The sequence below is a fragment of the Colobus angolensis genome, unplaced genomic scaffold, assembly GCF_000951035.1.
Source record: "Colobus angolensis palliatus isolate OR3802 unplaced genomic scaffold, Cang.pa_1.0 Scaffold316, whole genome shotgun sequence".
Classification (NCBI taxonomy): domain Eukaryota; kingdom Metazoa; phylum Chordata; class Mammalia; order Primates; family Cercopithecidae; genus Colobus; species Colobus angolensis.
The window spans coordinates 1,645,368-1,658,822 of NW_012116444.1; the positions used below are offsets into that span (position 1 = coordinate 1,645,368).

Below are 13,455 nucleotides of genomic sequence, written 5' to 3' on the forward strand. Positions count from 1 at the left end.
GGGTTTCACCATGTTGACCAGGCTGGCCTTGAACTCCTGACCTCAGGTGATCTGCTCGCCTTGGCCTCCCAAAGTGCTGGGATTACAGACATGAGCCGCCATGCCCAGCCTCAATTTCCTTGTCTATAAAATGGGGATAATAACAGAACTTTCTGCAGAGTCATAAGCATTGAGTTCTTGGCCTATAGTAAGAACTCAGCAATATAAGTGATTTTTTATTTTATACAAGAGAGGAGTTAATATCTAGAGATTTGGAGATGAGCATTAGACTAAAGAATTTGACTAATTTACTAGACTCTGATGTATGCCTTTGTTTATAGGATACTTGGGCCTCTGGTAGGAACCTTTTTATGGTCTGGTCTTGTGGAGTACGGAAAAAGTGGTCACAGCTAGCTGTGTGTCCACAGATGCAGAAAGGAGCCCTTGGGAATAAAAAGCCAAGGCCTGTCTTAGGAGTTAATTCTTTGATGTTTAAAATAAAATGTTCATGTGTTGATAGGGCATAAGGAAGGAGGAAGCTTTTCTTCAACCAGGGTTTTGGTTTGGTTTTTGCATTTTGAAACTTTTAGATGAAGCTCATCAGTGGAATTTGTTGAGAAAGTGCAACAAGGAGGACTTTCTTCTGGTTTTCTGGAAAGAGAAGCTGGCTCTGTGCTAAGGATCTTTCCATTTCTCTCTTTGCTATTTATCACTTTCCCATGTGCTCACAGCAACATTTGTGTATTGGCACTTGCTACTCAAACATCGCCCAGGTCCAAGCTGTGCCACATCCACTGGGCATGCCTCCCTGGTGTAGACTGGAGGGCATGGATTAGAATATTAGTCCTGGAAGGAAGCTTAGCAGCAATCTAGTCCCATCACCTGAATTTGCACTGTGCTCTGTTGCTTGAAAATTATTACATAGTTGGTGATTGGAGGGCTTACCAAGAGCAGTGATGGTGATAAATGCTGTTATTTATTGAAACTTACTATGTGGCAGGTATTCTGTTAAACATACTAAATGCATTATCCTGTTTAATTCTCTCCACAATCCTAAGAGGTAGGTATTTAGTGTTATCCCATTTTGCAGATGTAGAAACTGGGGCTTGAGATTGGGTTGAGACTTGCTCTGTGTGGCAAACCTACCAGACTTCATCTCATAGGCATTGTTTTATACCTATCCAAGAAAGTCTAAGTATTAGAGCAGGAGGTTCAAGATCCAAGGCCTTTTATTCCTGAAGGTTGAGTACTTTGAAGGCAGTTGTCTAAATGTACCAAGATAAAAGAGTTGTCAAGTTTGAAACTTTAGCTATAAAATTTCGGTGGAATTTTGTTAACAGAAGAGAAAGAGAAAACAACCAGGGAAACAGGTTCCAAAAATTAAAGGATAGAAACTAGGAAGCATGTAAATGTGTAAAAAGAGATGGTGGTTGAGTTGTTTGGGGAGTCTGGAAGCATATTGTGATAGAGATGGGGAGAGAAAAGGAGGAAAACATTTTTTGCTAAAGAAATATTGTTTACAAAGCAGTATGTAAGTGATAGAACTTGGGGTGTGGGTGCATTTTTGGTGTGAAAAAAGATGTGTGAGTATGCAATTTTCACAATAAAATCGGGAGATATTTGAGCAGATAATAAAATGGGTCTCTCTCCAGAATGGCTTCAATGCTTGACCTGCTTACAGACAGGATTGAAGGCTGATGTTGGTGTCCTAGACTCCACTGTCAGATCTGGGAATCAGCATCTCTTCTCTGCTTGTGTTCTAACCTCCCCGCTAAACCCTGGCCCAAACCAAACAGCACTGGTAGTACAGCCTCCATCCCACTCCATCCCAGTTCTGGTCCATTCTTCTGCTCACTCAACATGCTGTCCTACAGCTTGAATTGCCACCAGCAGACAAAGACCCCAAGTCTCCATCTCCATCTCAGCCTTCTCTTTCCTACAGTTGACTGGGGATCTTCACTCAGGGACCCCACCAATATCTCAAACATAGCCTGTGCAAAATGGAACTCATCAACCCACCTACCATTCTCTACCCCAAACTGCCTTCTTCTCATGAGTTCCCAGCCTGAGATAGTGGGACCATTCTCTCCCTTCCCTAAGCCCCAAACTTGGGAGTCATCCTCTATCCCTGCCCCCCTCGCAGCTCTCATATCCAGTGTGTCTTCAGGCTCTGTCCATTCTGCTGCTCTTTCAGCTGTTAGATCCACCCTCTTTTCCATCTGCTAGCACCTAAGTTCATTCTTGAAGGCCCACACTTGCTTCCCTTCCTCCAGTCACTCCCTCCTCCACATTGCAGTCAGAGTGCCCTTTCTAGAACAGGAATAGCTGATGATGCCATTGCCTGGCATAAAAGCCTTCACATTTAATTCTGTGTATTTCAGCATTCTTTGGTTCTGCCTAGCTCAAGTCCTACCTCTCTCCTGTATTCACCAATGCTCTGCCACTTCAGCATTCCCAGTGAGCTCTGCCACTCTGTACTGTTTCTTTGCCCAATCTGTTGCTTTTGCCTGGAATGCTGTCTTCCTCCTCCCTTCTACACTCTGCTTAGAAAATTCCTATATATCCTTTAAGACTCAGTTCAAACATCACCTCCTCTGTGAAGCCTTCTCTAATGTTCCCATGCAGAGTGAATCTTCTTTTGGTTTCCCAAGCACTCCTATTATATTCTACACTCTAATAATACACTCAGTGTTGCAACCCTTGTGTAGATGTGTCTCCTCAATGAATGGTGAACCTGTGAGACACTACTTTTGATTTTTAATTTTTTTTCTCCTATCCCTAGTGCCTGGCAGAGTAACTGGCACATACTAGGAACTTAAAAGATATTCACTGTGTTAAGTGAATGGATGGAAGAATAGATTGGTATTGTTTGGGTTGGACTTCCGGAGCTCTTAAAAAAGTAGCCACCAAGTCATCTACCACCATATACAGGTGGGTTATAGATGAGTGAAAGGAACTTCACACTCCTGGCCAGGCACAGTGGCTCATGCCTGTAATCCCAGCACTTTGGGAGGCCAAGGCAGGTGGATCCCTTGAGCTTAGGAGTTTGAGACCAGCCTGGCCAACACGGCAAAACCCCATCTCTACAAAAAAAAAAAATTAGCTGGGTGTGGTGGTGTGTGCCTGTAGTCTCAGGTACTGGAGAGGTTGAGGTGGGCAGACTGCTTGAGCCTGGGAGGTTGAGGCTGTAGTAAGCTGTGATTGCGCCATTGCACTCCAGCCTAGATGACAGAGTGAGACCATGTCTCAAAACAAACAAACACTATAATTACAGGTCTAAAATTATAAATAAGTTTCCTTGAGATGTAGCTTCCAATCTTTAGCTGGAGTTGCTCCTCAGAATGAAACCTAGAGAGGGTATGCCTATAGGCTCACTCCAACTGCAGAGTGTGGCAGCAGAAAGAGGAAGAGGGGCTGGGAGGAAATCATGGCTGTCTTTGTGGTGGAAGATAAAATGTAAGGCTCATGAGGCATAACTGGGGAACAGATTTCAGAGTAGATCTTTAATCATCATCATTATATTATTAGCTTTACTTGCTGAATGCCTACTCCAAGCCACAAACTGCTACCTACTTTCCTACTGTCATCTCCAAGCCTCACATGGTACTCCAACGTAGGGATCAGTACCTCTGTTTGGCAGATGAGAAAACAATTTCAGGGGCGCTGAACTTGCACACACAGATGTATGTAGAAATGTCTATGCTATATGTTCTTATAGGTTCTGAATCTCCCCTATCAAAATACTCTGTAGAGTTTCCTGATTTTTGCCTATTGTCCATCTCATCCACACACTTGCAACATCTTGAAGGCCTAATCCATGACCACTTTACTTGCTGTTATATCCCATACCCAGAAGTAGATATAAAGTAAATTAATGTTTGTTGAAAGAGTGAAAGAAAGATGGCAGAGAGGCAGGCAGGCTAAATTTGCTCAGGTAAAAGTGGTATTGTGTCCTTTGGCTTTCTCCTATAACCCCAAGCTCACAGGGCAGGCTGAAGAGATAGAAGGAGACCATCCTTTTGTTTTCATGGTATAAAGCTCAGTCACTCAGTGACAACCAGACAAAGCCATCTAATCCTGGGACTAGGGTGGGACCTCCCAAGGTTGTCTGTGATTCTTATTTTCTGCTACTGCCTCCCTCTTTTGCTCCTGAGGCAGCCCCTCTTTTCCCAACTCTGTTTTCATTTCCTTGACCTACACAAACCTTGCATTCAAGAGACATTTAGTACATATTTACTCATTGATTCGATCAATCCTCAAGTATGCAACTCCAGGGTAGCACAGTTCAATTATAGCACCTAACAAAGCTCTTTTTCTTATTGACTTGCTTCCAAGGGAATTAAATATTGGTTTTACAGCACACACGTGGAAATGCCATCTGTAATCCTTGAACCTGTCTGTAAATAGACTCACCCTAGTCTACCTGGAACGTCATTTAAGACTGTTCAAAAACCATACAGAATAACATGAAGGGAAGTTTCTAGGAAGGCAGATGCAGAGTTTGGATAACAGTTATCCCATGAGGAAGCAGTCATGAGAAGCAGGCTTTGGAAATTCCAATTCCTCTCTCAACAGATCTCCCTGCTACAGTGTGTCTCCTGTGTGGCTATTAGAATTGGTGGTGTTTTATTATTATTTAGGTATGGCAAAGTCAACAGCTCAGGAGACAACTGCCATTGAAAAGATAGTTTGGTATACTCACAGATCCCAAAAAGGGGTACATCACCCCATAGGGGGCTACATGGGGAAGCATCAGGGCCAGTAAGGAGGCAGAGGAGCAGGGGAAAATGTGGACAAGAGCTTTTATTGTGGTGTCCATGGGTGAGGCTGGGTAAGATTTAGAATTGGCTAGTTTGAATAATTTCACTGGCTCCGAGGCATTAAGGGCTGACCCTCATTGTCTGGTAACTGGCCCTAGGGTGATAAGGGCAAGTGGATGGTGGCCCCATAAAGTGGAGTGTGAAAGCCCCATAGAGGAGGTGGTTGGGGCATGCATCTGGACTGGTTGGTTTACATATGAAAGGCATGTTTAGCAGTGGAAGGCAGGTAGCTTGTTTCCTGTTTCTAGGAATTGGCTTATCCTGGGAGGGGCAGTCTCTCCAGGGTCAGCAAGGCCCCCCAAGATGGCAAAGTATCAGATAATGAAAGGGTTGGTGAGTACAACTGGTTGGGGAGGGAAACTATTCAAAAGCTTTGCGGCTTGAGTCCTATCCTCTAGAGCTTAGAATGCAATGGGTCTGGATGGATCCTTGGAACTGGTATTTTTAAAAGCTCTACTGGTGTTTCTAATGTGCCGCCAGGATTGCAAGCCACAGCTAGCATGTGTGTCACTCAGACATTCATAGTGTGTCCTGTCTCGTTAATTGAGGATTGTGTCACTTTGCATAGTATACCAAGTTTGCAACCAACTGTGCATTCCTAAGAACTATTTAATCAATTAGTTTTTAAATAGAGTTGCTTTATCTTTCATTTCAGGCCTCCGACCAGGGAGACCTTCCATCCTCCTCCACCTGTTCCACCCAGAGGACGCTGATTCAACCTCCTAAAACCTGCCTACTTCAGGACTTTTAAGATTCACAGTCTTCCGCCTGTTAATGATGTCTTCATATTGAGTTTTACGGCGTGACTGTTGACCTTAAGATCAGTCTCGTTGCTGACAATATTGCAGCCCTGCTGGTTTGGGCTTGCCTCGAAGACTTTATTAAGGCATGAAGAAGTGAAAAACTAAGGGCTTTATTCACCATCACCAAGTATATTAAACCATATACTTAAAAAAGATGAAGACTTAATTGAAATACTTACCTCTAATTTGCTATATCAGAAGCCTAAAAAGAATGATCATAAATGTACTTTACCAGTGATTTTACTGAAATGCACTTATATTAGTCTTTATGTATTTGCTAGTTCAGCCTCATTTCTAGAAGAGGTTATAATGTAAGATTTATAGTATTCGAGTAAGAAGATAAGTGACTAATTTTAAAATAATTCTTCTACTTTTCTGTATATTCAGCAGGGTATTTAAGTGCTAGGGCTGGTCACACACAACAAATTGAAAAAGACTAGACAGTGATTAGTACAAACTCCTCTTATACAGAAGGCAAATCTGAGGTTTCACAGAAGTCTGGAACCAAGACTACTCAGTTGGTTAAATAAAGAGTTAGTCTACACTGGGCCTGCTTGTTCTAGGTCACCACATTTTCCATCTCCAAATAGCCATCTCTTCTCTCCCTCAAGAAATGCCCAGATGTAGAAATTCATCAGTGCCTACTGGTCTTGCAGAATTTTCCATCTTCCATATCTCCCAGGGATAAGACTACCAAATTTGTTTGTTCATTTTCTTTTCAATTTGGGAATTTATACTTCAGTATGGTTTCAACACAGTTATGTTTCCAGAGAACATCTAGAAGTTGTTGGAAACCAGAAGCTGGGGGTTCCCAGGACCCCACTTAGTGCTCTGTTTCCTTTATAGGTTTTAGTTCTGGTCATAAAGAGAGAGAGGAGGACTTTTGACTTTTTCTTTGTTGAGGGTTCTGAGGAAGAAAAACAAATCTAAAATAGAAATACAGTCAGCCTTTCAAATCCATGGGTTCTGTGTCCGTGGATTCAACCAACCTTGGATTAAAAATATTTGAAAAACAATCTACAAAGTTTCAAAAAGCAAAACTTGAATTTGCTGCGTGCCAAGAACTATGTTGAATTCATGTAAATGAAGTGATGTGTAGGCATTGTATTAGATATTATAAGAAATCTGGAAATTATTTCCAGCATACAGGAGGATGTGTGTAGGTTATATGCAAATACTATGCCATTTTATATACGAGACTTGAGCATTTGTGGATTTTGATATTGGGGGATCCTGGAACCAATCTCCATGGATACCAAAGTACGACTGTAGTTATCTATTTTTTACATACTTATTATTACCATCATGCTTGGTAAATCCATTTTTGCATAGAATGTGGAGCCTTAACATCTGTCATGAATTTAGAGTCCCTGGCACATACATCTACCTTCAAATCAGAGGTCCTTAATGATGCCTAAACATACAGTAAAATTAGAATCAGAAGTATTCCTTTAAAAAATATTCAAAATGTGTTTGTTTCCCATGGGATTATTCTCTGTCTCACACAAAATTTAAAAATCCACATTAATGATCCCTTTAAGTGCAGTTTTATTGGGTCATTTTCTAATGATGAAAGGTTCTTTCTCAATTTCATTCCTCAGTCCTGCAAATAAGGGCTCTTACTGAAGAGTACTGAAACAAGGACTCTTAATAGCTTCTGGAGTCTTGGGTTTTGTTTTTGTTTTTTGACATAAAATACACTATTGGCCATGTCCATCACGAGAGTGTTTGTAGTAATTAATTACCTTGCACAGGGCCTGGCACTTAATAGCATGCTGCAAATGTTCCCTCAGTGGTCCTTTTACTCTCCTTGTCACTTATTTTGGAAAATAGAGGCACGTGAGATAAGAAGAAGAATAATTTCGATGTTGGTATGCTTGCCCTTACTGTTACAGACAGTTTCCATCATAGGCAAACTTGAATTTGATTAAGTGACATTTTAAAAATAGGGCTGGGAAAAATATTCAGTAACTATAAGCCCCCTTTTGGATGCCAAATTTAGAATTTTGTACATTCTCTTATGAACAAGCATTTAGATCGTAACATGGTAAAGCCTATTACCAGCCAATGTTGTTAGCATCTTTGTATGCACATCACTGTTTGTGCAATATATGAGTATTTTGTTGCATTGTATTCTTATATAAAAATAAGTAGAAAACATAAAATTGAAATTGCTGATGAGAAGCCTGTGTCTCATGAATGTGATACACTTGAGACACGGATGGAACTGATCAGGAGTGCCAAGTCAAAAGCGGCAGAATCTTAAGCCCTCACTGGTTGTTCCTTTAACATCCAAGATGGTTGGTTATATGTAAAAGAAGAAAATCAAAGAATTTGGATGAAACACTGGGACTGTGTTATCAAAGAATGTCTGTAATGATGAGGTGAAAATTTTCATTTTCTAGAAACAGAACTGCTCATTTATAACATAAATATATTCAACTTCCACATACTCAACACATGTGTACACATTTTTAGGAATACATTATGTAACAAAACCATGGATTTCCAATACAACGAGGATCAGAAACGACACTACAAGCTGGGGTCCAAAGAAACCATTAAAAAGTTTTCTACATATGCTTAGGCAGACAGCTCTGCTGCCACCATCCTTGCCCAAGATTTTACAAGCTGGCTCCATAGAAAGTGAAGCTGTTGGGTATATTCACCACCATTGCCTTTGCCCCTAAGGTAAGTTGGCCTCCAATTCCTAGGCTAGCACTTTTATTTCATCTTATATTAAAACCTAGGAGCAGATAATCCAACTATATAAGCAACAAAGTATGAAGACTGAGAGACTTTTTTTTTGAGACAGAGTTTTGCTCTTGTCACCCAGGCTGGAGTGCAGTGGTGCCATCTTGGCTTACTGCAATTTCCACCTCTCGGGTTCCAGTGATTCTCCTGCCTCAGCCTCCCGAGTACCAGGAATTACAGGCACTTGCCACCACGCCTAGCTAATTTTTCTATTTTTAGTAGAGACGGGGTTTCACCATGTTGGCCAGGCTGGTGTCGAACTCCTGACCTGAAGTGATCCACCCATCTCAGCATCTCAAAAGTGCTGACATTACAGGCGTGAGCCACTGTGCCCAGCTGAAGACTGAGAGACTATGAACAAGAGGTTGGTGTTGTAATCTAATAATTTAACTGGACATATTTAATGATGTGAACAGTCTCTAATGCTCTGCCTTAATTACACAAAGTGGTAATATATAGATGACTTCCATGAATATTTTTACAAGTTAAGTTACACACTCCCGTTTAGCTTTGTTGTTACAAAAAAAAAAAAAGGTTCTAGTCATTCCCATATCACTAGGATTTTTAGATCCCTACCCCATATGCCCCAGGAAGTAAGTTGGTTTTCTGTGTTCCTCCTTCAAAGAATAGTGTGTGGTTTTGCAGCTGGTTGGTGGAGGAAGCATTGGTAACAGATTTATTTCTGAGAAAGACAAGCGGTTAATTTGGATAATTCTAAAAAATTCTTCCTAAACATTAATCCTCAATTTTGAGGGATCTGCCTGTATAAATATTTGCTTTGGTTTGATAAATTGTGCTCTGTTCATTTCCAAGCAAGTTATTAAGAACATAAAATGGTCTTCTTCATTCATTCCTGCTGGCCAGATACTGTGTTCACCAGGGTGGTGAGGGGATGAGTAGGAGGTTGAAAGATATATTCTGAATTCTGAGGCACAACTTGGAATTCATTTTCTCATAAAAATCATAAAAAAATAGGTTCATAGGTGTCCTGTGTGGGAAACACGCATGGGGAGAAGACACACACACAATATCTTTAAGGGTAAACAAGCTTTATCCCATGTAAATGGCAATGCAGATATAAGCAAATGATAAGCAAATTGCAATGGGAAGGGAGAAGGAAAAAGATATATGTATAATGTATATATATTTACACTCACCACAGACTATGCAGGATTCACCACCAGATTGGAAAGCAACAGCCTGGGCTCCAGAGTCAGCCACTCATCCATGTAGACAAGGAGAGGTCTCGAAGATTTGGCGCAGTCTGGAACCATAGCTGTTTTTGTAATGAGTTGTTTGGCATGAGGTCCAGTCACGAAGGCCCTTTGTGACTGGGCTCAAGGAACACAAAAAGGCCAACTTGTTTTTGTGGTTGTCTATTGTTTTTCAATAACTAACATATAGGAATAGATTGAAATAGAGATTTATCCGAAACAACACTGGATGAATGCCTCAAAGGGTTCACACAATCCGTTCTGGGACTTGGTGGCCATTGTTTGTGTCCATGTTCAATTTAGTTCAAATTTAATATTTAGGCTAGTTGCCAAAGCCCATTTAGGATCAACTTTGCTATCTCTGCAGTAAGAGTTAGCATGGTGTAGGGAAGAGAAGATTGTTTTGGAAGCCAGGAAACCTGGTTTTTTATTTTGGTGTGCTACTTACTTGACCAGTTCATATAACTTGACTACATTGTTCTATGTTTCATCACCTATGAAGTGGAGAGTTGTGTCTTTGGTAACAGTCTAGGTCCCTTCAACTCTGTTAAGTCTAAGTCTCAGAAAGAGGGTGTGGAATCGCTTTGTCGGAAGAAGCAGGGAGACAGCCTTAGTGGCGTCACCACCTAACTGGCAAGGCTCTTTTTATTATGTGGCACCTGCTGTTCTTTGCTCTGTCTCACTCTTATATCAGTTAAAAAACTGAGAGACAGTAAAAGAGGAACCACACAGAGAAACTAATGGCCTTAGTCGCTCTTCAGTCCAAGAACTAAATGTTCTCAGTAATGGCTTCCTAAAGAAAGAACTCAGCGCAATCATGAAGATCCGTGTCTAGAACATTACAGCTAGAATAGAAATGGTGGAGGTGGAAAATGGCAAATAGCAATAGATGAACTGTCCCCCTGCTGAAGTACATAACTGGCAAGACAAACATAACAAAGTGGAAGGAAGAAATAGAATTTCAAAGAAAAACTAGCTGATGATGGAAATCAGAAGATATGTGGTCAATCCGTACCCTAACCCTTTTTTCTTTTTTTTTTTTTTTGTTGAGACAGGGTCTGGCTCTGTCACCCAGGCTAGAATGCAGTGGCACAATCAGCTCACTGCAACCTCCACCTCCCGGGTTCAAGCCATCTTCTTACCTCAGCCTCCTCAGGAGCTGGGCCATAGGCACATGCCACCATGCCCAGATAATTTTTTTTGTATTTTTTGTAGAGACGGGGGTGAGTCACTCTGTTGCCCAGGTTGGTCTAGAACTCCTGAGCTCAAGCTGTCTGCCCGCCTTGGCCTCCCAAAGTACTGGGATTACAGGGGTGAGCCACTGTGCCCAGTCCCCATACCTAATACTTTTGATGATCATGTTTACCCAGAATGAAAATAAAAGACTGAAATTTTGGTTTTCTGGATTCCTTGCTGGTCATAAGCTCTTTAACCAAAATGGAATCTTATTAGAACTACCATAGAAAGAGGCTGTGTAGTCACTGGGGGAGGTGGGGATCTCCTTTCACTGGCATTTCCCCTCCACTGCTGCCATCCTTTTTGGTGTCAGGGAATGAAGTTACTCATTCAGATGAAATAAGTGGTGACATAAGGTATGTTAATGTTTTTCACTCCCCAATTTAGTGAAACAACCCTAATTTTGATGGTGACCAGAGCCCTGTTTTGTCCTGTTCAGGTCATCAGGCTCCAAGGATCTTTGAAGCCACACTTCTTTTACTCTAATCAGTTACTTTATCTCCCTTTCCTTCTTTCCACACCTACTGTTGTCAGACTTGTATCACCTAATGCCATTTATCAGCATTATTCCCCTAGTACCTATCAGAGTTCCTGGTACATAGTAGATGCTCGATAAATAGCCATTGAATTAATGGCTCTACCGGCTCTTCCATTAAACTTTCCCAAATACACCTCTGAAACAGGGTTTCTTTCCACTTCTTTCATTGCCCATTGCTTTTACTGCCTGTTGAAAATTTGCACAGCTGGTCACCTTTTGTGTTTCTTTTTGTACACTGTCATGCCTGTTCTCTGTTCTGTGTGTAAAGTTTCCTGGTTTTAATCTATCCTCCCCAAATGAATACTTTATACTTTTTCTTTTGTCCTCCCTACCTCTAAGCATTTGCCAACACAGTCCTCCCCAAAATACCCGCCACATGCATACTACCTCAGATCTGTGGAGGGTGCTGATGGATACTTAAGAAACTACACATCCATCTTAATGTAGCACTTACATGGCTTGTTCTCCAATTGCCCATCATCACTTCATTCAAGAGCAGTGATTATTCATTCACAGAATTCACTGAGCTTTCACTATGAGCAAGTCACACTGCTAGGTGCTCGGGAGGATATACAAAGATGTATAAGATGCCTCCTCTGATTTCTACAGCAATTACTGGTGTGTGATTCATTCAGCAATTAATCATGTACTGCCTTGTGATGTTTCTTACACTATCTAGAAAGCATTCTTCAAATCCTGCTATGCTATTTGACTTTTCACTTGTTAATGTCTTCATTCATTCAGCAAAGAGTTGAATACATGTGACAAGCACTATCTCAGCAGCTGGGACAGATACAAAGACAAACGATAGTCTCTGCAATCAAAAGGTCAGAATGCAGTATAGAAGAGGAAATGTGAATAATTACAACACAACACACCAAATGCTACTGAAATCCTAAAGAAGGAATGCTCCATTTCCCAAGGGATCATGCAAGGTTTCACTGAGGAGGTGATCATCAGCTAGGTCTGAAAGGATAATATCGAAGGCACAAGGTGAAGCAGGGCATTCCAGATAAAGGGAGTAAAAAGACCTAAGGCACAGAGGTGTAAAAATACATACGGGTGAAGGCAGAGCATAGAGACTGATGGAAGGTCAAGTTAGGGAAATAAATTAGGGATAAAATAGGCAAAAATTTGGACTTTATCCTTTGGCAGGGAACTTTTTATCTGATGACATAGTTAGCACATGCTCACTGTAAAAAAGTAACCAAACATTTATAGGCATATACAACGTTAACCACTGATAATGGTTTGTCATATTTCAGATTGTTTTCTGTGGGCAGGATAACATATTGCCATACAAAATGAAATTACACTATTATTTTCTTCAACTTAAAAATTTAACAGTACCTCTTGGTTATCATTCCATGCCAGTACTCACCTATTTCATTTTTTTAAAGTGGCTGTATAGTTGGTAAATCATTAGTAGCAAAAAGACCTATTATGGAGCCAGACTGAGTGGGTCTGGTCTTTCAGCAAGCCACTCAAGCTCTTTGTGCTTCAGTTACCTCATCTGTAACATGAACATTTTCACCGTATCTGCCGCACGAGGATTTAATGAGCCAGTATCATTCAGAATTGTGCCTCGCAGATGAAAACCTTGGTGGTGACTCTATGATTGATTTACCTCACATTCAAGAAGTGTTTTAAGCAAGGGAGTGAGCGATACAATCTGGTTTCTTTTTAGAAAGATCACTCTGGCACCTGTTGGGGATGATAAACAGGGGAGGAAGATCAGTCAGTGGTGGAGATCTCTTGGGAGACTCTTGCAATACATCGTGATATGGAAAATGGGTTGGTACTGGCAGAGGAAAGAGAAGAAAAATAAACTCTTTAACCACTTTTAAGAGACCAAATGCTAGAACTTGTTGATTGCTGATGGCCGAGAAGAAGAGAAAATCTGACAAGTCCCAAATTTTTGGCTTAGAGGACTGTGTAAACGGTGGTGCCACATTTGTGTATTTTTTTTTTTTAAAGATTTTTTTTGAGTCTCTACTACGGATCTGGCACTGTTTTAGGTACAGGAAATACGGAAACAGGACCTCTCCTCAGAGGAGCTTACGCTCCAAGAGGTATTCATGACAGGGGAGAGGAGACCCAGAAATAGTTAA

The 13,455-nt window shown here is 41.1% G+C and overlaps 1 protein-coding gene across 2 annotated transcripts in view; it reads left to right on the plus strand.

The window, feature by feature from the left end:
- PIK3AP1 (phosphoinositide-3-kinase adaptor protein 1) overlaps positions 1 to 7,786 on the plus strand; it is a 127,672-nt gene extending 119,886 nt beyond the window's left edge. For both annotated transcript variants that reach the window (XM_011951203.1, XM_011951204.1), the window contains one exon: positions 5,455 to 7,786. In XM_011951203.1, coding sequence (XP_011806593.1) covers positions 5,455 to 5,512 — 58 coding nt within the window. In that variant the 3' untranslated portion in view covers positions 5,513 to 7,786. The remainder of the gene's footprint in view (positions 1 to 5,454) is intronic.
- The last annotated feature ends 5,669 nt before the right edge of the window (positions 7,787 to 13,455 follow it).